Here is a 25,287-nt window from a genome sequence, read left to right as displayed (position 1 = left end):
TCCTCGCCTCTTGCCCTTACGACAGTGTTTTGTGGGGTCCCTGCTGTCGAGTGTTCTGACAGTTACTCACAGCTGAGAAAATGCCAAGGTGTCTCCCCCCAAAATATGGTACGATCTTCAGAGCGGAGTTCATCTCACTCTTCGTCTGAGGAGGCTCAATCACCCTACCCGGTTTAAGGTGCCTCCAGTAAGAGTTCAGAAGTGCCCTTTACGCAGAAGATTCCCAAGGGGCGTCAGGCCACATACAGCACGGAGCACAGCCCCCACCCCCGTATCAGTCAGAACCTTAAGAATCTAACGGTGTGGTTCAAGGATTATGAGGCAATGGGAAACTACAAAGAGCCAGGAAGGGGCAGTGAGACCAGAACCTTGAGGAACATTTACCAAGTAGGGCGAAGAGGAGAGAGGGTCCAATGGGAGCAGTGCTGAGTCAAAACCAGTTCTGCCAACTACAGTCAGTGCTCATGCCCAGGTCTCTGCTTTCATCCCGCTGTTGCTAACGGACCTCCCTCCTTCCTCCTGGGTCTTCGTGGCTGCGGCTGAAACTGCATCTCCATCTCAGTGTTTGATCAAATGTGTCCTAGAAGAATGAGGACTGCATGGCGGCCTGCCCTCCAGCCCCTGGGGGCCGGGTGGAGGAGGAAGGCCCTGACAGGGACATGGCTGACCGCCAAGCTGGGAGCTGGACTCACACGGAGCGCATCAAGTCAGATCCCTTTATCAGCTATTTTCAGCAGGAACAAATGTGGATATACCTAAAAGCCAAACAAGGAAGATGGTGACATGGTACCCCACAACTGGACAAAAAGTGACTCTGGGCCCAGTTTCAATGTTTGTCAACCCCCAGAACAGATCAGGCGCATGAAGAACTGGAAGGAAAAGGAGCCACAATTAATTATCAAACTTTAATTGATAGACTAATCTTACAGGATAAACAATAATAAGACAGCTAGTCAAGGTTACACTTTAAAAAAAAAATTTTCCAGCAGCGCAAATCTAATAGACTAAATACGTTCATCTCCTCCCAAACAGGCATTTGATTAAAAACAAAAACCAGAACAGAGCGTACACCACAAGGAGAACATGGTACTTACGTACATTGTCAAATAAATCTGCAGAACTCGTTAGGAAAGAAAAAGAGATTCTTAGAAATTCAGAAAGCAGTAGAACCACCCAGCCTGGCAGGTCAACTGACCAGATGTCACACACTGGAGGGCTCCTGACCACCTGCGACTTCAGAAAGGCCACCAGGCCCCGCGAAGGGAACAGGTGCCAGTCCCAACTGGAGATGACTTGATCACAAAGCCTGAAGACAAAAGGACTATCCTTTCCAAGACAACAGGCCAGGAGAGAAAGAGGTGCCCTCAGAGGACAGGGTGGAAAGCAAGCCACCCTTGGCACACAGGGTCCTGCCTCTGGCAAAGAGGGCGGGCCAAGTGTGAGCGCCTGGGACCGTTCCTCCAGGCACCTGGTGAAAGGGAGAGGAAGAAGCAAGGCAGCCCCTTCCAGCTGAGATCTGGCAACTGAGTGGCGAAGGGAGTCTCCCTGGCCCTCGTCACGGAAAGCAGGAGCCTACAGAGGCCTCACCTGTCCCACCATGTCCGCGATACAGCAAAGTGCACCCTTAGCTCAGCTTGACTTTCTTTTTAAAAAGAGCTGATGCTACTTGCAAAAGGCCCATCATCAATTAAAACAATACCAAATAGTTGAATACTGAATACCAAAGAGTCGGAGCAAGTCTCGAGACCCTCTCTCTCAGTTTTCTGAAAAGGCTGACTGAAACAGAGCTGAGGGCAGGGATACCTCGTCACTACTCTGCCAAGTGGCGGAGGGGAGGGAAGGAAAGGCTTGTTGTCCTGCGAAAGGGCTGCCAGCTCCACGAGAGAAGGCAGCCTCACCCCCCTGCCCGCCCTCAGAGCCCCGCGAGGGGTCCTGCCCCCTCCCCAGCGAGGACTCCGCGTGGGGAGAAGCCTGAGGGAGAATGAACACCGTGATGCTACTGAAGGGGAAGGAGTGTCTGAATTTGCTAACACAGATTTACTCAGTACATCCTGGACCGTAAGAAGATGACGACGAGCCCGCTCACGGGCCAAGTGACAGACTAGTGAGCGCTGCTGGGACCCAGGCGTGGCTCCTCTGCTCGCCGGGGCTTCCCGCAAAGGGCTCCACATGGATGGGGCAGCCAGAGCCCAAGATCGGGCCAGCACTGTTCATGGGCTCTGGAAAGCAACGCTCGAACAGGTCCATACGAAAAGATGTCATTTACAGTATTTATATAGAAGATCTCCAAGTAAGGAAAAAAGCACCATTTTTACTTCAAATAAAAAGGCTCACACAGGCTTTGGTCCTGTTTTGAGACGACACCGGCCTGAGCGAGAAGCGGTTTGGCCCTTGGGGAGCAGGGAGTTGGGATGCACGCTGTCACTGGGAGGAAGGGGCATCAGGTGGCAGAGGTGGGCGGGGGGCAGCCGCCCGAGCAGGGCGAAGGGGGAACCTGGTGGGAAGGGCCTTGGGGAGCAGCCCCGCAAAACGGGGACAGGACGCCTGCTTCAAGAGCGGGCATGTGGCACTGTCTGGACAAGCCTCTGGGACAGGCAGGCTGGCCAACAGAAAGAGCAGCATTCAAACCGCGCCGCAACTCCGCGAGCACGCGAGGCCTGTCAACTGCAGAGCGAGGCTTCCACAAGCAGCAAAGACATGCTCTTTCCTCCAAGGACTGCGGGCTGACAAGGACAGAAGAGCTACAGGTACTGCGCCTTTTGCAAGGGGTGGAAAACAGGCTGTCTCCTGGATGCTACACTTCCCAGACGAACTTGTGCCCCCCAGAAAAGCAAGAGGAGAGTTTCCTGCCTAGATCCGTAACCTGGCATGGACAACACCACGAAAAGCAAGAGTCGGTCTGGATGGGCTGGATTCTTGAACTACGGCTTAGAAGGGGAAGGGCGCAGATCACCATGAACTGGCTCACAAGGAATAGTCATCTTAGGCGAACACATGCTAATACGTTTCACAGAAAGAAGGCTAACAGTCTAGAATCCAGAATGTGAAGTTTGGGACATCTCCTGCCAAACCTTACTATGAGGGCCTGCACCAGTGAGAGGAGAATCGCAAAGACAGCAGCAGAGCAACAGCGAACAGCACAAAGGGTATCATTCACCAAGAGACCGTCCCTCGTTCCAGAGTCAACCAAACCACTGGGAGACAGAACTTCACGTGGACAGAGGATGGTAAGGGCTAAACCCGGAAGAGGGAGCGCTAATCACGAAAGCCGTTTATCCCATTTTCGATGTTGAAATACATCGGCCAACCCACTAGGTCAGATGACTTCTTCTTGAGAAAGGCAGCATCTCTAAACCTGGGATGAAGGACACTTGAACGTAATGCATGAGCAGAAGGACCAGATGCAGACGCGTCACTGAAAGAATCATTGGACTGCTGAAGGGTTTCTCAAAACTTCTAAAGAAAGGAGGAAGGATCTGGGTCTGTGGCTGTATGGCTGTATAACTGGCTTCCACCTGGCTCCTCTCAGAGGGGCCTCTGTCGGCACACCCATGCCAGGCTGGGCCTCAAAGCCGAATCAGCGAGGGGCATAGGCAACTGTCAAAGCGGCAGTGCCGTCTCCCCAGAGATCGGGGCCCAAAGGGCAAGACAGTCAGACCGGAGTCGCTGGGACACACTCCGCTGCTCAGCACACACCAGAGCCCTGTGAGCGTCCCGACCAGACCCCTGGCTCTTCCTCTCCCGCCATGCATTCACGAGCAGCAGCGTGGCGGGAGGGAGGCCAGGCAAGGAAGTGGTGATGAGGTACAAAAGGAGGAACTGACATCTTTGGGTTTTCAGAAACAAAAATTCCCATCTAGGAAGTGAGAAAATAAGAAGGGAAAGAATTCATTCTGAACCAGTGGACAGAGAAATATGGCTTACTAACCCCCACATTTTGCATACAATTTTGTATGAAAAAGGGAAAAAAAAACCCACCCCTAACTCATCACAACGCAGTCCAAATGTTTGCAACCAGAGTTATGAAAATATTTCAGGTGAAATCACTTAAAAACAAACAACAACCAAAAAATCAGAAAGCTTTTGATCATTCCTTTCTAAACACAATTGGTAGATCTACTCTCAAACACACTTAAGAGTATTCCACACAACATGTTCAGAATTCAGATTTATTGATTTCCACCGTATTGACTTTTAAAAATGGTATGAAGCTGACTTCAAGAAAGGGAACCGGTGATTTTAAGTTAAAATTAAGCTAATGGTGAAAGTACATCACCTCTGGCTTCAGTCACCACATCACCTCAGATTGGATATAGATATTTTTGAACAAAGTTCCAGAACTCTGAAATCCAGGGATGCTGCAGGCCTCTCCCAGCAATGTCCTTCACTTTGGGTCAGTCTCCTGGGCCAGAGGTGAAAGTGCTTTCAAAAATACTGCCATTTCCCCAGCACAGTGTCTTTGATTGCATCCACATATTGAGTTGGAACCCAGTACACCCAGTAGTAAGAGGCTTCCGTGGGGCCCAACTGAAACGCCTGGAAGGGAAAAAGGAAAACCAAGCGGTACTTCAGACGTCAGGAGACTGAGCAGGCAGCACAACAAACACGGGGAGGGCTGAGAAGTGAATTCATTAAAATGGAAAGGGGAAAAAAAACAAAAACAACTGTGCACATGGGGAGCATTCTCCTGTCAAAAATAAATGAATAAATAAAACATAAAAAGGTGTGGGAGCGTTAGGCATAGCCGATCCTAAAGCGGTGGTTCCCGAACTCACATGTGCAGCAGGGCCAGCTGGGGGCTTGTTAGATCAGACTGGGGGCTCCAGCCCTGAGACTTCCTGATTCCAGAGAGTTGGGGTGGGGCCTGCGGATATGCACGTCTAACAAGTTCCCAGGTGAGCTAATACTGCCGACCCAGACACCAGTTTGAGAACCACTGCCCTAGGCAAACGGCCACACATGCACGAGGAGACAGGAGTGTTGAAAGCAGCACTGTCAGAAATGATAAAAACCTGGAAACCACCTACATATCCATCGGTAAGGGAACGCAAAATTAAAAATAACCTACTCATATGAACACTGGATTTACTTTTACAAGGTATGAACTGGATCTAGAGTGAATATAGACAGATCATAATGTCGAGCCAAAAAAAAAGCAAGTTGCAGAACGATACATACCATGATACCATTTATGAAAACTGAAAAAACACAAAACAATACTGTATCTTGGTCATGGATACACGTGAAAATAAACGCATAGAGATGGGAAGGATCCATGTGATAAATCATGACAAGGGCAAAGGGAAGCCAATGGGGACATATTCACTGTTGGTGGATTTTCCTTTATTTAAAGCAAGACTGAAAACAAGTTGCAAGATATTTACAACAGTCCTTTCTTGGTTGATGGATATATGGGTTTGTTATAGTACTCTTGGTTCTTTTCAGCACTCTTTTAACATTTCTGTAAAAATCAAAAAGCACAGCCACCCTTTTCTAAGGTGAACTGTGAATCTAGTGAAATGGCATCTACAAAGAGGGAATAGACATCTTCATTAAGACAAAGGCCAAGGCACTCGATGGTGCTTAGAAAAGAAAGGGGGCAATTAGAACCCACCTCTGCCAGCAACAGCTCCAGAGAGAAATCCGCATTTAAACTAAATGCAAAAGCATTAGCCATCCACACCACCTCCTTACAATATGTCCAAAATGGTCCATGCTACTTGTTGGAAATTCCTCTCCCCAGACTGAAAACTGTGACTGTGAACTTATGGGGTCAAACTGGTGGGACAAACCTTTCAAAACGGAGTGAAGGGAGGGGCCCAGATGACAATATTAAAGTCCAACTTTTAAAACAGAAAAAATAACTGAGCAAAAAAATAACAAATCACCTGCAAGCCCTACACAGAGACTAGAGGGCCTGGGAGGAGCCTGAGCCATCACCACCTCTACCAGGAAGAGGACCGGTGAGCTGGGCACCCAGAGCTGCACTGCCAACTGCGGCCTGGGGCAACCCTGCACTGCCAGACCCCCACAGGGCTGCACAGGGGACACGACTGGCTGACTTCCCAGAGCCAGGGGCCCTGCCATCTGCCAAGAGAAGGGCCACAGCTGGATATGCCCTCTTCCCGGACTTTCCAATGCCTCCCTCTACCGCAAACTCTGTACGCCAGCCACGAGCGGCAGCTCCTCCCTGGGATGGGGTGACATGGCTACCGCAAGGTCACCTCCTCAGACTGAGCAGGGCAGGTGGCCCCACTCACACCCTATTGCTGCTCAGGTCCTGTCCCTGCCACAGCGACTTTGGAAAGAGGCGGCTCAACTTCATTTTTAAAGCGGCCCCTTCAACAGTGCTGGGAGAGCGCAAGGGCTCTGCCTCACTGCTCAGGGTTGCTCGTCCCTGCTCTGCTCTGCAGACCCGGAGAACGTCTCCAGAGGCTCTGTCTGCGGAAGAGCAGCCGCTCCCCTGAGCGCAACTCCAGGCAGAACCAGGTCAAGGCCCCACCCTCCCCACAGGATCCTTGGCCACTTGAGGGCAGCCCCCCAGGGTAAGCACCTCGCAGCAGAAGGGGGCAGCCTGGTGCCCTCACAGGAGCCAAGGCTAGTGGGAAGCTCTGTTTCATACACGAGACAAAACTTAAAATGAAGACCCACAAGCCATTAACCTCCTCTTTGCATTTATTTTCCTGGTCTAAAAACAAAATATTACAGATATGAGAGACTGGCAAGAGATAAAAATGTATCCCCTTTAAACTGCGTGAAGGTGGTGGGTGGGGGGGGGTTGGCTGCAAAATCAACAGAACTAGGAGCAGGTCATGGATTAAGTTCTAAGAATGGAAAGACAACAGAAGGGTCTTAAGACTGTTTCTTCTCCACACTGAGCTCTCCCCTCCCTGCTGGAGGCGGTGCGGGGGAGGCCGCCGGCCACTTACCATCATGTGATAGTCCTCGTGCCCTTCGATGGGCTCGCTGACCACGTTTTTAATGGAACCCATGGGCAGTTTCTCAGTCCGCTCTAAGTTGAGAGGGATCACAGAGATCATTAAAGGCCCCCCCCACCCCTCCTCAGGGCTGGCGGCCGGGGGATCCACCCCCTCCCTCTGGCCAGTGAACCTCAAGCCCTGTTTGGGAGGTGGGGACTTCCTAGGAGCAAGTGGGGCACAGCACTTGGCAGGTGTGCATTAAAGGTTTCCGAGAGCATAGATAGAGCTATCCTGGTGTTTCTCTCTGGAGCCTGACGACTGACAAATACCCAGGAAACTCCTCTGCACCCTTGTCGCCAAGTCCAGCTCCAGCTGAGGTCTTTGGTGCCTGGGATAGTCAAGGGACCAGGAGGAGGCAGCTGTACCCCCCTGCTACTTGTACAGGAAAGGGGCTGGCTGCTTGAGGTATAAGACCAGTTTCTATCCCTTGATCCTGCCCGCTCCCCCCCCCAGCCCCCTCCCTCCCAGTCTCCCACCCAGATCCACCTCACTCCCCATCCCAGCTCCTTCCCTCCCCAGTCTCCAACCCTGATCCTGCCCACTCCCCCTCCCAGCCCCCTCCCTCCCAGTCTCCCACCCAGATCCACCTCACCCCCCCCTCCCAGCCCCTCTCCCTCCCCCTCCCCAGTCTCCCACCCTGATCCTGCCCACTCCTCCTCCCAGGCCCTTCCCTCCCCAGTCTCCCACCCCTCCAAACACACACACTTGAACAAGCTCTCTGAGAACATCCATAACCTCTTCTGGTTAACCCTCGGGATGTACTTATCACATTGGGTCAAAAGCCCTTCTGCAGCAAGTCTAAGGATGGCAGTTAAGAAAGAGGCGGCAGCGAGGCATGCCTGGAGTGAGATGAGACTGGAGACAAGCAGCACGAAAGAGGGCGGTGGCGCCTGTGCAGCAAAACCACCGCCCGGAAGCAGCAGACACCTCGGGACAGGGAGCTCTCAGCAAAAGGTGAAACCGTGCTGGAAAAAGCTCACTACGGGCTTTGCACAAAGCAAAAATCTAAAAAAGAGATAAGCCGACAAAACCCCAGGAACTTAGAGCCCTGGACTGTCATCTAGCTAGTGGCTTGAGACACATAACTTCTACCCTATGGGTCTCTGAAAAAGGTGGGTAGGGAGATGGGGCCTGAAGATGCTCATTCAGATTTTGATTTTCTGAGTGGCTCTAACACAGTCACCCACAGGCAGGATCTGACCAGCACTGGTCTTTTAAGATGGAAACTGTTTTAAACATCAGCCATTTTGAACCGTCCAGAAATTTCACACAAAAACATGGACTTCGGGCTTCTCTTGAAAACACGGAAAGATTCAACAATCCTGGGCCCACATTCCTAAGTGACAGCAATCAGCTAGATTAGAGACCCGAGTGCCCTACACACAGGGCACATGCTCCCCATGGCAGCTTCACGAGGTCACAGGTCCCATCTCCTGCCTGGAGCTCATTCTCCTTGCTCCGCCGGGCCTGAGGCTGTCGGTCCTGCCTCCCACACACTCTAGCAAGGACAGCTGAAGCCACAAGCAGGAGCCACTGCATGCCACTCCATACAGCACCCCGTTGAGAAAGACGTCAATGAGCCGCTGGGACGGTCACTTCAGCAGAAAGATGAAGCCAGTGGCTGGAAGCCAACTCCCAGAACAAGCTGTCCTCCTAGGACAGTGCTTAGGACACTCAGCGGGCAGGACTCCTGGGCCCGCGGTGAGAAGAAAGCCTGAGGGACACGGACACCACCGCCTGGGTGGGAAGGGAAATCCTGGTCCTGGTCACCCTTTGAAGACGTGCATGTTCACAGCCAGGCTCTTTAATGAGGCTGGTGAGCCACGAGGCTTTCAACAGTTCTGAACCGTGATCCACCAAGATTCTTCCAGAGCTCTGCCTTCAGGCCACGGCAGAAAGGTGGTAGCTTCTATGAGCTGAAACAAAACCTCTAACATACGGAAGGGAGGCTGTCATTAGCCCCAGCAGTTATGCCATTGTATCCTATAAAACTTCACCACCTGGAAACATTCCCTAAGAACCAACGAAGGCTTACACACTCAGTCCTCATCCAGTTCCCCTACCTGTACCCACCCTCCCGGCCAGCAGCCTTGATCCCGGCCTCCCAGTAGGCTGCAGGAGTGAAAGTGCAGGCCAAGGAAGAGGCAGGGTTCTGGCAAGCCTGCCGACGATGGAGAACTAAGCCAACTCCCCTGCAAGGTCATGAGGAAGTGAGGATCTGACAGAGTTGGGGCAGCTCATGACTGAAGAAAACTCATGATGTGCCAGGCTCTGTGGAAGAGAATGACCTATTACAGAGTTCAAAAGCACCCTGGGAAGACTGGGAAAGCCCTTAAGTTTTATGCACAACTTGCCTTGCCTATGCAGTAAGAGTCAAAAGTGAAAAAGAAGACTGGGGCAGGGAATCACAAAACTGTTAGAAAACTCAAGTGTCTTGGCAGTTTAGGTCTTTGTTCATTTTAAGAAACAAGACTGGGTTAAAAATGAGAAACCTACTTTCACATTTTAAGATGATTATAATCTCATTCCCCATCACTCCTGCTCCAATTATTTTCCCTAAAACTTTGGTCCCATTTTGGGATTCCCTGGTGACTCAGACGGTAAAGAATCTGCCTACAATGTGGGAGACCGGGGTTCAATCCCTGGGTCTGGAAGATCCCCTGGAGAAGGGAATGGTAACCCACTCCAGTATTCTTATCTGGGGAATTCTGTGGATAGAGAAGCCTGTTGGGCCATAGTCTGTGGGGTGGAAAGAGTCGGACACAACTGAGCCATTAACATCCCCTTGGTCCCATTTTAAGCAGAATCATACTAAATGGCCTATCCCTGAAACCAGCTAGCCTTACACAATGCACACCACTATACTTCTCTTTACATCTACCTCGAGCTCTGAATACCTGCAGTGCTGGCCAGAAACAGGGGAACTGGGCACGTTCGGTTCCTTCCAGGAGTCTGATAGGGGACAGATAAGTCTGAGAGTAATGAGTGCTCCAGGGATAAAGCAGGGTGCTCTGTGGACAGAAGCGGCAGCTGCTCATTTGCAGGGTGGGGAGATATCAGGGAAGGCTTCCTTAGAAGAGCATGTTAGGACCTTGGAAGATTTTTGTTAATAATAGGAACAGGAAGTAGGCATCCTGGGCAAAGGCATAGCATGACCGAAACATGACCTGTGCAAAGCGTGGTGGGAAGCTCATGGAGTGATGCAGCTCAAGTATGCAGGGCACAAAAGGGCAAGTGGGGCAGGAACCTGGATCAAAAATCTAAAAGTGAACCCCATGGTTGAGAATACTGGACACTAGGTTGAGGCATCTGAACTTGGCCTTAAAGAGCTGGTTTTTGAGCACAGGAACCACTGAGGAAAAAGCAGTGTGGAAAATGGGCAGGACAGAAGAGATCGCAGACGGGGTTGGCATAGAGGTTAACGTGCTTTAACAAAGTTCACAGATGCTAGGAATCAACAGACACAACAGAGGGGAAAAGAAAGAGATGCAGATAATTCCAGAATGTAACTGACAAGACTTTGAACCATCTGGGGGAAATGAGAGGGACATCAGTCAGAGACACTTCCCAGCAAACAGCATGCCTGACTCCCAGACACAGGCAGGGAAGGCAGGGGGCAGCAGGGGGCAACCAGGCAAGGAGGGAAGGCAGGTCCTGAGCCAGGCAGCCTCGGACCTACAGGGGCCAGGCAGGTGACACACGTGAACAAAGCTGGCCACAGTAAAAGACGAACGGGACAGTGAGGACCACAGTGTGGTCCACCTGCAATGGCTACTTGGCTCCAGCTGATCTCTGTCTGCCGCTGAAAACGTAGGTCCAGAATGGCTAGATCTTTTGCTTCTTTTCAAGAGAAGCCAAAACAAAAAACGAACAAACAAAAAACTCTGATCCAGTGAAATCTCTTGATTTTCATAGACTGTGTGTAAACTCAGACAACCCTTGTCCACAGACAGGACCTGGCCCTCATGCCACATGTTTGGAACCTCTGGTTCTGGCTGCAACTGAAGAGCCAATGTTTGATGGATTGGCCCTGAGATCAGACTGAAAAGAATGAGGGAAGAGGGCCCAAATAGAGGCGAGCATCAAAAAGCAAAATCCAAAGCACGCAAAGCACAGTGGAGAGAGAGATTCCAGACTGAGGAGCAGAGGTGAACCCGAGCCCTGCTGGGTGCCAGAGGCAGCGAGCCAGGAAGAGGCGAGGGCAGCCCGTACCTTTAGTGCCAATCCACAGCTGGTCTTGTTCTAGCTTAAAGGTAAGCCTCACTTTTCCTCCAGACTTGTTGTACATGCCAGATAACGGTACAGCTGGCAGGCGCTCCTGGGGGCACAAGAGCATGGTAAAAGAGAGAGGAACCAGTAACAAGGCAAGGCAGGAGAAGACAGGAGTTGAGGACACGACTGCAGGAACCTCAAGAAGGCAGAGGTGGAGGCTGGTTCCTTTTGAGAATGCTCACAAAGGAGTTTGGCTTACCTGAGCACCCTTAACAGACGGCATCACGTCTTCAGGTTTTCCTTTATCCAACACTTTCCTGTGTTGCTACAAGTCAGAAAAAGATAATTATATGAAACAGCTGACTGCATTTCTATCTTTTACTACCTCTTTAAAAAACAGGATGAAGCAAGCCTTAATATTTTGGTTCAAAAGCTTGTCCTGACTACAGATTATGGGTCCCTGACACGACAGGGCAGTGCTGTCCAGCAAAAATTTCTGTGATGGGAATATTCTGTATCTGTGCTGCCCAAAACAGTAGCCGAGGGCCACTTTGGTTGTTGAGCACTTGAAATGTGGCTAGCATGAGTAAGAACTGAATTCTTAATATTACTGAATTTTAATCAGCCACATGTGGCTACCATAGTAGACATCAAAGCTTTAGAGCAATCAGGATTTCCAGATTGCTAATTCACATAAACTCGACTTCCTTCTCTCCCTCCCCTGAAATCACCACTGAAAAGACTACACAGCTAGCTTAAAGAGAGCCACAAAGGGTGCTTGCTCTCCTGGCAGGTACAAAATGGGGACAGCCATTTCCGTTAACTCAAACTCCCACAGAAACCTGTAAGGATGTGACAATCAGCTTAGCTCCCTTAGAAGGGACATTTCTTCAACAAATGGAGATTCAGCCCACTGCAGAAATCTTCCCCACTACCCCATCCTCAACCGAGCTAACCAGAAAGCTCAAGAGCCACTTTTCCAAAGAGAAATGTTAACTACTCTATAGTCTGACAAGTAAGCCGAATTCCACTCCCTCCTCAGGAGTTTGAAGCGGCTCATAAAGGGTTCTAATTAGGCACACAGCCCCTGAAAACTGCTCTGGTCTGGTCCAAATGCCGGAGTCTTGTTTCCTCTCCATCTGTGGCTTTAGCGGTACAGTCGCTATCTGGTCAAGCTAGGATTGTGGGTAATGGGTGGGTAGAGAGTAAACATTTCATTGAATTTAAGTACCAGGTGGCCACAAGCCAGTTCAAACCCTCACTGGCATGGCGGAAACCCTCTGGTTAGGAATGACTTCAGAAGTGCCAGACTACGAGCAAAAGGTCACTCTACGTATCAGCCCCAGATTCTTGAACAAGCTGATGGAAAGCTAAGAGAATGGGTCCCTCTCATTAGGCCACCTTAGGCCTCATAATTGGCATCAATGGAACAAAGCTGTGTGGATTAGAAGTTTAATTTGACTCATACATCCCAAGTAACTTTTGAAGAATTTTCCCTTCACTGTGGAGAACAGTTCTAAGCTTGTTAAGCTACCATTAGTAACTCAAAACCTATATTTAAGAAGCATGTTATGCTCCAAAGGCGTGACCAGGGGAAAGACTCATGTTTGACATGTTCCTATTTGACAATTTCATATGTCGTGGCAAAGGAATATAGGAAAATGGAAATGAACTCAACTGGTTCATATCACCCCATATCTGGAGAGGAAAATGTCCAAATAAACACCTTTTAGATGTGAACAGAGATTTACAATCCCTTATCTGAAACCCTATGGACAAATGTTTTGTATAAACATAATACAGTTTTAAAATACATTACTTGATATTCTTTGTGGGGGTCTTGGGAAACACCTGTCACCAAACATGTTAACATTTCTAGGGTAAAACATGACTATCAATGCTAATTCTGGTTGGGTGCTGCTGCCTAATCTGTAAGAACACTTTTGGTTTTCAGACTTGGGGTTCTGGTAGCACATATAAGGGATTATAAACCTGTAACACAAAATACTGTGTCACGCTGTTGGCAGTGTGCCTTGATGCCTAAGGTCACTGAAATTAATGTTGGTTAAGGTCGGTCTACTCTCTGCAGGGTACAGGTTGAGTTGAAAATATCTATTATCCTGGAACACACTAAGAGTGGCCAGGAGGCTCGGTAACTACGAGCGGGGTTTGCGGTGATAAGATCGCAAGTGACCATTCTTTCAACCAGTTCCCTCCACAGTGAAACACTCTTACTTTTCCTAGTTGCAAAAAAGAATCTGAATGGCTACAGTGAGCACAAAACAAGGCTGGATCTCTTCCATCTGAAACAAGCAACAGAGCATGTGAAAAATCAGACCCCCATTTCATGACCAGGAAGGCGGGAAGGAAAAAAAAAATCAGTGTAGTTATCTTCCATGTCAGCTTCATTTGGCTTCCTGGAACAGCCAGTTTCAGAGGGACTGCTGAAAGCTACTGATTTCCCTACCTATGGAGAAAAAGGCTTGTGGACTTGGAGAAAGCCATAAGCCAAAAAAACAAATGTAATCATTGGTGTGAATGCAGGATCAATTCTAATAGTGGCACTTTTCTCTGGTGCTAAATAGGAGAGAAACCTGCATCGGTTTCAATACCTGGTCTGAAGCCTGCCTTTACCAAGGCCTCATCCTAAAGTAGGTAGACTTGAGACACACTGACCCGCCAGACGAGACAGAGACGCAAATCTCAGGTAGTTGTCACCTCCACTCAACAGCCAGCCGCACCCAACTGCTGCCATAAATTTCCATCATGGGCCCTGTCCGAAAAGGAGCTTATTCTAGAAAGGAGACAACCAGCCTAGGCTCGAGAAGACAAAGCCTCACTCTTCCTAGGACCAACAATCACACAACAGACTCACTTTCTGCCTGCAGAGGGGCTCCTTCTTGTTCTCTTCGGCTTTTGCGTCCTGCTGGGCAGCATCTTTGGGTGTGTTTACTGCTAAAACATCATTTATCGTGGAGCCAACCACCATGATCTTGGCCCCGCTGGTCACTTTTATTTCTCTCAATGTCTTATCCTCAGGGACAAGTCCCTTATACATGACTTTCTGCATGGCAGGCGGGAGACCTTGGGAAAAGGCAGAGGACAGTGAAAAAAAGAAATGAAAAATATTCTTTGTATAACAGACCCGTAAGTGAATACTGCTTTACTGCTAATCACTGTCGTGCACTTAGGCAATTTACAACCTCTCTGAGCCTCCGGAACCTCATAACAGAGATGACAATAGTTCCTTCTGTATGAATTTGCTTTAAGGACTAAGAGATGGGACAAATATAGAGCATTTAGTGCAGCACAAGGTATTAAGTAACCAATCAATGTGGTGCTCAGTCGTGTCCAACTCTTTGCAACCCCATGGACTGTAGTCCACCAGGCTCCTCTGTCCTTGGAATTTGTCAGGCAAGAACCCACTGGAGTGGGTTGCCATTTCCTCCTCCAGGGGATCTTCCCAACCCAGGGATTGAACCTACATCTCTTATGTCTCCTGCACTGGCAGGTGGATTCTTTACCACTATCGTCATATCAGGGCTTCCCTGGTGGCTCTGTCAGTAAAGAGTCTGCCTGCAATGCAGGAGACCTGGGTTCGATCCCTGGGTTGGAAAGATCCCCTGGAGGAGGGCATGGCAACCTACTCCAGTCTTCTTGCCTGGGAAATCCCATGGACAGAGGAGCCTGGCAGGATACAGCCCACAGAGTCCCAGAGAGTTGGATACAAGTGAGCGACTAAACCTACCCACCTATTGCCATAGCAGGTATTATTCCTTCCAAGTAGTTCCTCAACCACCCTGTGACTCAAATAGTAAGTGAATGTCCACAAATATCACGGATATAGAAATCAACAAGGTTTCTGTTTTTATGGAGCTTACAGGCTACCCAGAGAAAGTTTAAAAAGGAAATCATTTCAGATGGCAAAGTGCTGTAAATAAGATAAATCTACGTAATAGGAGCTTCTGTGAAGGGGCCAGCATGATAGCCCCCAGCAGTGATTCCCAAACTTCCCTTATTAGAATTACCTGAAACTCGCTAAAAATAATTCCTGGCCACATTCCAGCCCCACTGAATCAAACTCTCCAGGGGGAAGGGCCTAGAAGCTGTAAACTTAACAAATGCCTTAGGTGATTTTATTGGAGATGTTAGAAACAGGAGTTAGAAACTTGGGCCCTAAGAGTCAGCGCTGGGCCTGAAACCCAGCTCAGCCGATTGGCTCTGACTTTGGTTCTCATTTTCCCCATCTGAATAACGGGTACATTACTACTTACTTCGGCAGGCTGTTGGTAGCATTGAGAAAACTGATATAAGAACACAGGCAACGCGATACCTAGCACAGCGTATACAGTAGGCAGGTGCGGTGGGGGAAGGCTGTCAGCGCCACGGGGATTACCTGTAATAGAATGAATCTTCTGTTTCAGCTCGGAGCCCGTACTGTCCAGGGGAAACTTGACGTCGTGCTTAGTCTTGTTCCAGATGATCTTCAGGTCCACCAGCTCCCTGCCCGCGCCGCCGCCCGCGTCCTCGCCGTTGCTGACCGAGGCCTGGGCCGCGGGGTCCCCAGGGGGCTGGGCCGGGGCCGGCTGCAGGCTGCCTCGCGCTGCGCAGGAGTCCTCGGCCGCCGCCCCCGCCGCGGCTTCGGCCTCCACGCAGTTGAGGGACCGCGCGGGCGCCTCGGTCTCGGCCTCCGTGTCCATGCCAGGCTCCTCCATGCCTGCAAGGGGGTTAGGGGGTGGACGCTCGCCGCGGGCTGGGCCTGGAACCAGACTCTGCGCGGGGACCGCCGGACCAATGCGCCCGAGCCAGGTTACTGCTCCCCCCAACGCCGGGCCACGTCCCCTAGGAGCGCACGCTTCATCCCTGCCCGACCCGGGCGCCCGCCACCCCCTCCACACTCACCATCCGGGGCTCCGGCCGCCGCCATGATGATTGTGTACAACACCCACCGCTTCCGCAGAGGCCGCCGGGAAAAGGCGAGCTGGCTGAGATTGGCCCCCGCAGCAGCCCCTAATCTTGCACAGCCTGGCCGGAAACAGGTGGAGGTTTCTATGGAGACCCGCCTCCTCCGCTTCCCCGGCCCGGCCCCTGCCACGCTTTAGCTTTCGAGAACCGAAGGGGGCGGGCCCGGGAAATCGCCCGCTTGCTAGGCTCTGCCCCCTTGAGGCCGAGTGGGGCCGCAGTCTTGGGAGGGGGGCGTGGGCTTGCAGGCTAGGAGGCTGGCGCCTTTAAGGGGCGGGGTTGCGCCTTCTGTGGCGGAAGCGGATTGGCTGGGAGCAGTCCCCGGAAGTGATGCACGGAGAAGCCCACGTGTGGCTATGCCACCCCACATGGCGGTGCTCCTGAAGAAGTTGCTGCATCCCGGGAGGTCCCCGGCTGCCTTGGGCCGCCTGATGGGGCGGCGCGAAGCCAGCCTGGTCACTGATCCCGGGGCTGCGGTGCGAGTGCGGTTCGCCCCCAGCCCCACAGGTAACCTTGGCGGACGTGACGCTGCAGGTCGAGGCCCACCGTCTCTTGCCCGCCCCCCGAACATTCCGAACGAATCCCTTCCGGTGGAGTCAGACTGGCGGGGCAGTGAGACCTCATTATACGGAGATAGAAATATGTTTACGAGCGAAAATAATTCGCGTTGCCAGGAATTTCATGCTTATCGTACTGTACCATTTCTTTGGGTTCCTTTTTTCTTGTGTATTCAACAAATGTTTATTGAGTACAGCCTGTTCTAGGCACTGAGATGCAACGGCCTTGGAGAAAGTAGGGCCCCTGCTCCCAGGAAGCCTACACTGGTAGTGACTGCTGCTGCTGCTGCTGCTAAGTCGCTTCAGTCGTGTTCGACTCTGTGCGACCCCAGAGACGGCAGCCCAGCAGGCTGCCCCGTCCCCGGGATTCTCCAGGCAAGAACACTGGAGTGGGTTGCCATTTCCTTCTCCAGTGCATGAAAGTGAAAAGTGAAAGTGAAGTCGCTCAGTCGTGTCCGACTCCTAGCGACCCCATGGACTGCAGCCTACCAGGCTCCTCTGTCCATGGGATTTTCCAGGCAAGAGTACTGGAGTGACTGCTACAAACATGTAAAAAAATAGCTGTAGTTTTAAACAGTCACATGTGTCATGCACGAGGTGAAGCAATGTAGGGGACAAGGGGTCAGGTAGGATGCTCAGGAATGCGTTGCTGAGGAGGTGCCATGAGAGTTGAGAACCAAGTAACAAGGAGCTAGATACCTGAAACGAATAGAAGGAACCTTCTGGGCAGAGGAAATTGGAGGTACAACGGTCCTGTGGTTAGTGTTGGAGCTTAGCAAGCCAGAGTGGGGCAGGGACCCATTGTGTACCCTAGTGGCCTTCCCACTAGTTCCTCAGGTTCTTTTCCATCTGAGGCAACCTCCTACCCTCTTCACAAAAAGCACACCTCTCGTTCTAAACACTTGGGTCCCAAAGCTACCATTGTAAAAGATCCCAGCTGCACAGGATGACAAGGATATTTCTTGCCTGGCACTATAGTGTAGAGCCTGCTCCTCAAACCACCCCTGGGTTTGACAGACTTATGATTTCCAGTGAATTACAGATTAATACTTTTATAAAATCCATATGAAGAAATTACTAGAAAATTGAAACTCTGGAAAGCATACAAAATATGAGACTTTCTGTTGAATTCAACAGATGTAAAATTATTCTGTCAAAATGCTCTCAGTTTCTAAGCGTTTACTTGCTATTTCTGTACCTACTTGGTTGTGAACTGCCAACAGTTTTCAGACAAGCTCTGGTTTGGGTGCAAAGGCCTGGGATGGTCTGGCTGCAGATTTCTGGCTTTGCCACTTGAGCAAAGCATTGAACCTCTGAATTTTAACACCTGCCAAATACAGCTGATAATAGTACCTGCCTCATCATTTGAGGTAATCCAGCTGAGGCACTGGAAAGGTGTGTTACCTCATGGAAAGCACTTAACAAGCAGAAGCCTCCTTTATGATGATCTTAAGTCTTGTTTCCTTGATGATTTGCTGGAAAAGCCCATATTGGCAAGGCAATTGACTACAGAAAGAAGAATATAGATCATTGTAATAGCTAAAATTAATGGTGTACTCTGATCAGCATTTATGCCTCACAGCAATCTTGCAAGGAAGGTTTCTATTTTTTGTTGTCCATCTCTCTCAACAAATTAGGAAATTGAAGCTCACAAAAATCAAGTAGAATATCCAAGGGGAGCAGAATTTGAATCAAGATCTGTAAGATGTCTTGGTTTCAACTACTCGACCCCTGTCTTCTATCTTGGGGAACTCTGGTTTTGTGGTGTCCTTGCAATAACTAGCTGAAGGTCACCTATATAATCAGTGTTGAGCTAGAGTCTGCCTGATCCCAGAGGAGCGTTCCTGTTTCATGCAAATGAGCTCATTGTGAAGACAGGGCCACGACCTGGTCCAAAGAAGGCAGGGTAAGGGAGGAAATGACAGCCCTGGGAAAACTGTTCATTCTAACTATTCAGTCACAAATCATGAGAAAAGTAAAGTCTTTTAAGAGTTTAAACTTGGGTGGAGAAATACAGTGGAATCGAATATTAGTTTTCATTAGTATCTAAAGGCAGCATTTAGAGCATTAAGTAGTCAAAATTCAAAATGTGTGATGTGGTTAGTCTGTACAGTGCATAGAGGGTATGTGCAAAATGTAATTAATTATACAGTATTTTCAATTAGCAAAGTGTTTTTTTATCCAGGGACCTCATTGAATTTGCATAAATGAAATGCATGTGTGAAGTAGCTTCAGTGACTAACCATCTGTTTCCCCTTTGGGTGAAACTTGGTCTCAAGGCAAATCTCAGAGTAGAACGATGGGTGCAGGTGGGGAGAGCTGGAGCCGTTTTACAAAATGATAAGCTCCAAAACCTGGGTGTTCTTCCACTTCTGGGATGAGGGTAAATGAGTCAGCCACCCCAGTCCTCTTCTGTAACAGCCTGACTGCTGGAGAGATGGGACAGGGAGAGCCATTTCCTGGGCTTTGCTGTTCTTTGGGCCCTTTTATCACAAGCAGAATTGACTTGCCCTTCATCTTCCCCGTCTCATCTGGGTTGTCCCCTTCTTCCATCAGGCTTCTTGCACCTGGGTGGCCTCCGCACTGCCTTGTACAACTACATCTTTGCCAAGAAGCACCAAGGGAGATTCATCCTGAGGCTCGAGGACACAGATCAGACCCGTCTTGTGCCTGGGGCAGCGGAGAATATTGAGGACATGCTCGAGTGGGCAGGTGAGGCTGGCAGGGAAAGGACCCTTCTCCAGGGAAGGAGCAAGGTTCTCCCAAGTGGCGCTAGGGGTGAAGAACCCATCTGCCAATGCTGGAATCACAAGAGACCCAGGTTCTATCCCTGTGTGGGGAGGATCCCCTGGAGGAGAGCCTGGCAACCCACTCCAATATTCTTGCCTGGAGAATCTCATGGACAGAGGAGCCTGGCCAGTTACAGTCCACTGGGTCGCAAAGGGTCGGACATGACTGAGCAATTTAGCAAGCCAGAGAAGGAACAGGAGAAAGAGCCTGAAGGTCTTCTCACAGGGCCCAGGGTGGAGAACTTGGGAGTCCCCGGAAGAATGAGTACATTTGTGTTGTCTAGGGGGCACGTACCACCCAGAAAGATACTGAAGTTCCCGGGGCGGGGGAGGGGGGGTGCGGCGGGGGGGAAGCTCCAAGGCACTTCTGAGATTCTTGTTTTTATCTCGGAATCTCATCTCCTCCTGGGATTAGTCAGGAAACAGGCCAAGTGGAAGATGGACTGGGAGGCTCCATGGCTGTGAAGAGCCTGAGGAAGCGCCAGCTCTCTTTGGCCATGTGGGAATCCTGGCCCAGCTCCTCAAATCTTCCGATTTCCAGGAGGAGCCAGATGGCCAAGGTTTTTGGTTTTGGTTTTGGTTTTGATGAGTGCTTCCCATTGTCAAATCTGAACTCAGATGACACATTGTATGAGTCAGACAAAATGTGTGTGGCCTCTTAAGTCAGCCTCCCTGTGGGAAGTTTAACTCTGAAGCCAGCTAAGCTCGGGGAGGACAAAGAGGAGTGTATGTTCCCCAGGTCAGTTGCTGCCTACCTGTCAGAACAGGTATGACTACTTAAGCTCCCAAAAATGCCCAAAACTCCAAGACTGTCTCGACAACGTGTGCTCTAATCTCAGGTAAATCATTAACTAAACTCTGAGTTACTGAAGAGCAAAAACTGATTTCATTTCTGTCCTCAACTGTAAAGATTGTAGCAGAAACTTCAGTCGAGATTAGTTGAGTGAAAGAATTCATGCACCAAGGTTACTTTCTGTGGTCCGGGTAGTATTCAAGCATAAAACCAAGACCCTGCCCTCAGTAAGTAGGGGAAGACAGACTTAAAAAAACAAATAAACTGAATTCTAGGGACTTCCCTGGTGGTCCAGTGGTTAAGACTCCAAGCTTCCAGTGCCAGGGGCACGGGTTCCATGCCTGGTCAGGGAACTAAGGTGCCATATGCCAGGTGGTAAGTGAGTTCACAGGTGACTTCATCCTTACTATGATATGAGGCAGTGATAAGTGCTGTAGAGAAAGGGGTAGCAGGTGCACAAACCAGCAGGGAGGGGTGGGTGCTCTTTGAGATAGGACAGACTTCCCCGAGGGGTGGACAGTAGCACAGAGACTTGCACAAAGTGAGAAGTTGGCGCCGTGGTTGCCTAGGGGGCAAGCTCAAAGCCCAGTGAGTAGCAGATGTAAATGTCCTACAGAAGCTTAGTGCTGGGCATATTTGAGGAGCAGCAAGGAAGCCAGCGTGGCCCAAGCACAGTGAGGAGACCAGCGAAAGTGAAAGTCATTCAGTCATGTCTGACTCTTGGCAACCCCATGGATTGTATAGTCCATGGAATTCTCCAGGCCAGAGTACTGGAGTGAGTAGCCTTTCCCTTCTCCAGGGGATCTTCCCAACCCAGGTCTCCTGCATTCCAGGCGGCTTCTTTACCAGCTGAGCCTCAAGGGAAGCCCAAGAATACTGGAGTGGGTAGCCTATCCCTTCTCTAGTGTATCTTCCTGACCCAGGAATCGAACCAGGGTCTCCTGCATTGCAGACGGATTCTTTACCAACTGAGCTATCAGGGGAGACCAGGGGGCTTGGAAATGTGACGTGAGGACACAGTGATGGGCAAGAGATCATGATTGGCCATGTGTGGAGCACGTGCTCCACGTCCCACAGACTGTGCCAGCACAAGGGCGCTGGGATGAGCAAGACTGATGCGTCCAGCCTCTTAGAGCCCTCGGCTCGGCCCAAGGGTATGACCGAAGCAGGCAGAGATCCACACCCCAGATGGGTAATTTCTGGATGTTCTTGCTTCAGGAGTCGACCTGTAATTTATATAATGTGAAATTCACCATTTCAAAGTGGTCTTCAGTATGTTCACTGTATTGTGCATCCATCACCCCTCTAATTCTAGAACATTTCCATCAACTCAAAACTGCAAACCAGTTAGCAGGCACTCCCCATTCCTCCTTCTCTCCTGCCATTGGCAACCACTAACCTCAGTCTGTATGGTTTGCCTGTTTGAGACATTTCATTTTATGACTGGCTTATACTTAGCATAAGACCCATGTATGTTGTTGTTCGGTCACTAAGTCATCGTGCCTACGTGAACTGCAGCACTCCAGATTCCCCTACCTTCCATTATCTCCCAGAGTTGCTCAGATTCATGTGCATTGAGTCAGTGACACTAGCTAACCATCTCAGCCTCTGCCACCCTCTTCTTCTTTGGTCTTCAATCTTCCCAGCATCTGGGTCTTTTCAGGTGAGTCACCTCTTCACCTAAGGTGGCCAAAGTATTGGAGCTTCAGCTTTAGCATCAGTCCTTCCAATGAGTATTCTGGGGTGATGTCCTTTAGAATTGACTGGTTTGATCTCCTTGCAGTCCAAGAGTGTAAGTGCTAGAGTCTTCTCTAGCACCACAGTTCAAAAGCATCAGTTCTTTGTCAGTCAGCCTTCTGGGCTTCCCTAGTGGCTTAGTCAGTAAAGAATCTGCCTGTAGTGCAGGAGACCCAGGTTTGACCCCTGAGTCAGGAAGATCCGTTGGAGAAGTAAATGCCAACCCACTCCAGGCAAGAATACTGGACAGAGGAGCCTGGCAGGCAAGAGTTGGACTCAAGTGAGTGACTAAACCACCATCACCAGCCTTCTTTAGGGTCCAGTTCTCACATCCATACATGACTACTTGAAAAACCATAGCTTTGACTATATGGACCTTTGTTGGCAAAGTGATGTTTCTGCTTTTTGATACACTATCGAGGTTTGTCATAACTTTCCTTCCAAGGAGCAAGCGTCTTTTAATTTCATGGCTGCAGTCACCATCCACTGTGATTTTGGGGCCCAAGAAAATAAAAATCTTCACTGCTTTCACTTTTTCCCCTTCTATTTGCCGTGACGTGATGGCTGTCTGGTCCTGATGGCATGATCTTAGTTTTTTGAATGCTGAGTTTCAAGACAGCTTTTTCACTCTTCTCTTTCATCCTCATTAAGAGACTCTTTAGTTCCTCTTCACTTTCTGCTGTTAGAGTGGTATCTGTGTATCTGAGGTTGTTGATATTTCTCCTGGCAATCTTGATTCCAACTTGTGATTCATCCAGCCTGGCATTTCACATGATGTACTCTGCATATAAGTTAAACAAGCAGGGTGACAATATACAGCCTTGACGTATTCCTTTCCCAATTTGAAACCAGTCTGTTTTTCCATGTCCGGTTTTAACTGCTGGTTCTTGACCCCCATACAGGTTTCTCAGGAGACAGGTAAGGTGGTCTGGTACTCCCATCACTTTAAGAATTTACTATAGTTTGTTGTGATCCACACAGTTAAAGGCTTTAGCATAGTCAGTGAAGCTGAAGAAGATGTTTTTCTTGAATTCCCTTGCTATCTCTATGATCTAATGAGTGCTGGCAATTTGATCTGGGTTCCTCTGCTTTTTCTAAACCCAGCTTATATTAATACATCTGGAAGTTCTCGTTTCACATACTGCTGAAGCCTGCTGTTGCTTATTCGCTCAGTTGTGTCCAACTCTTTGTGACCCCATGGACTGTAGCCTGCCAGGCTTCTCTGTCCGTGGAATTCTCCAGACAAGAATACTGAAGTGGGTTGCCAGTTCCTTCTCTAGGGAATCTTCGCAACCCAGGGATTGAACCTAGGTCTCCTACGTTGTAGGCAGATTCTTTACCGTCTTAGCTACCAGATGGTAAAGCTAGGCTGAAGCCTAGCTTGAAGGATTTTCAGCATAACCTTGCTAGCACATGAAATGACCACACTTGTGTGGTAGTGTGAATATTCTTTGGGATTGCCTTTCTTTGGCATTGGAATGAAAACTGACCTTTTCCTGTCCTGTGGCCACTGCTGAGTTTTCCAAATTTGCTGTCATATGAGTACAGCACTTTAACGGCATCATCTTTTAGGATTCTAAATAGCTCAGCTGAAATTCTGTCATCTCCACAAGCTTTATTTGTAGTAATGCTTCCTAAGGCCCACTTGACTTCACACTCGAGGATGTCTGGCTCTAGGTGAGTGACCACACCATCGTGGTTATCCAGAGCATTGAGACCTTTTTTGTATAATTCTCCTGTGTATTCTTACCACCTCTTCTTAATCTCTACTCCTTCTGTTAGGTCCTTACTGTATCTGTCCTTTATTGTCCCCATCCCCATCCTTCATGAAACATTCTCTTGATATCTCCAATTTTCTTGAAGAGATCTCTAGTCTTTCCCATTCTATTGTTTTCCTCTATTTCTTTGCGTCATTCATTTAAGAAGGCCTCCTTATCTCTCCTTGCTCTTCTCTGGAATTCTGCATTCAGTTGGATTTATCTTCCCTTTCTTCCTTGCCTTTTGCTTGTCTTCTTTCCTCAGGTATTTGTAAAACCTCCTCAGAAAACCACTTTGCCTTCTTATGTTTCTTTTTCTTTGGGATGGTTTTGGTCACTGCCTCCTGTACAGTGTTAGGAACATCCATCCATAGTTCTTCAAGCACTCTGTCTACTAGATCTAATGCCTTGAATCTATTCATCACCTCCACTGTATAATCATAAGGGATTTGATTTAGGTCATACCTAAATGATCCCAAGATAGGCACAATAAAGGACAGAAACGGTAAAGACGTAATAGAAGCAGAGGCAATCAAGAAAAGATGGAAAGAGAACTCTACAAAAAAGATCGTAATGACCCAGATAACCAGAATGGTGTGTTCCCTCACTCACCTAGAGCCAGACATCCTGGAGGTGAAGTCAAGTGGGTCTTTGGAAGCACTGCTGCCAATAAAGCTAGTGGAGGTGATGGAATTCCTGCAAAGCTATTTAACTTCCTAAAAGATGGTGCTATTAAAGTGCTAAAATGAATATGTCAGCAAATTTGGAAAACCCAACAGTGGCCACAGGACTGGAAAAGGTCAGTACTCATCCCAGTTCCCAGGAAGGGCAGTACTAAAGAATGTTCAGACCACCAGACAGTTGCACTCATCTCCCGTGCTAGTAAGGTTATCCTCAAAATCCTCAAGCTAGACTTCAGCATTATGTGAACCGAGAACTTTAGATGTTCAAGCTGGGTTCAGAAAAGGCAGAGGAACCAGAGATCAAATTGCCAACATTCGCTGGATCATAGAGAAAGCAAGGGAATTCCAGAAAAACATCTACCTCTGTTTCATTGAGTATGCTAAAGCCTTTGACTGTGTGCATTATCACAAAGTGTGGAAAACTTTTAAGGAGATGGGAATACCAGACTTTCTTACGTGTCTCCTGAGAAACCTCTGTGTGGGTCAGGAAGCAAGTTAGAACCCTGTAAGGAAAAACTGACTGGTTCAGGATTGAGAAAGAAGTACAACAAAGCTGTTTATTGTCACCCTGTTTAATAAACCTATACACAGAGCATATGATGCAAAATGTTGAACCGGTTGAATTAACACACTAGAATCAAGATTGCTGGGAGAAGTATTAACAACCTCAGTATGAGGATAATGTCACTCTAATGGCAGAAAGTGAAGAGGAACTAAAGAGCCTCTTGATGAGGGTGAAGGAGAAGAGTGAAAAAGCCAGCTTAAAACTAAATATATTGAAAAAACTAAGGTCATGGCATCCGGTCTCATCACTTCA

General features: G+C 49.1%; 2 protein-coding genes across 4 annotated transcripts in view; one reads left to right on the top strand and one right to left on the bottom strand.

Annotated features, from left to right (window-relative positions):
• Positions 1-886: 886 nt before the first annotated feature.
• Positions 887-16,264, bottom strand: UBFD1 (ubiquitin family domain containing 1). The gene is made up of 7 exons (XM_055562631.1): positions 16,095-16,264; positions 15,589-15,909; positions 14,068-14,276; positions 11,452-11,517; positions 11,193-11,298; positions 6,930-7,012; positions 887-4,536 (listed from the first exon to the last, which is right to left on the bottom strand). The coding sequence occupies exons 1-7, from the start codon at positions 16,117-16,119 to the stop codon at positions 4,426-4,428; spliced, it is 921 nt and encodes a 306-aa protein (XP_055418606.1). The 5' UTR covers positions 16,120-16,264; the 3' UTR covers positions 887-4,425.
• Positions 16,265-16,478: 214 nt separating this feature from the next.
• Positions 16,479-25,287, top strand: part of EARS2 (glutamyl-tRNA synthetase 2, mitochondrial) — a 43,356-nt gene continuing 34,547 nt past the window's right edge. For all 3 annotated transcript variants that reach the window (XM_055562712.1, XM_055562714.1, XM_055562713.1), the window contains exons 1-2: positions 16,479-16,661; positions 19,268-19,423. In XM_055562712.1, coding sequence (XP_055418687.1) covers positions 16,511-16,661; positions 19,268-19,423 — 307 coding nt within the window. In that variant the 5' untranslated portion in view covers positions 16,479-16,510. The remainder of the gene's footprint in view (positions 16,662-19,267; positions 19,424-25,287) is intronic.

The sequence above is a fragment of the Bubalus kerabau genome, chromosome 23 (assembly GCF_029407905.1).
Source record: "Bubalus kerabau isolate K-KA32 ecotype Philippines breed swamp buffalo chromosome 23, PCC_UOA_SB_1v2, whole genome shotgun sequence".
Taxonomy (NCBI): Eukaryota; Metazoa; Chordata; class Mammalia; order Artiodactyla; family Bovidae; genus Bubalus; species Bubalus kerabau.
Note: the sequence above shows the minus strand (reverse complement) of the source record. Positions and strands in the feature narration are given on the sequence as shown.

What these genes read in the sequence shown, in the direction of transcription:
- UBFD1 (XM_055562631.1), bottom strand. Translation starts at nt 16,119, where the DNA reads ATGGCGGCGGCCGGAGCCCCGGATG. An exon ending in CGTCTGTTAAGGGTGCTCAG is followed by an intron (nt 11,299 to 11,451) that starts GTAAGCCAAACT and finishes TTGTGCCCCCAG; the next exon opens with GAGCGCCTGCCAGCTGTACC. An exon ending in GCTGTGGATTGGCACTAAAG is followed by an intron (nt 7,013 to 11,192) that starts GTACGGGCTGCC and finishes CTCTCAACTTAG; the next exon opens with AGCGGACTGAGAAACTGCCC.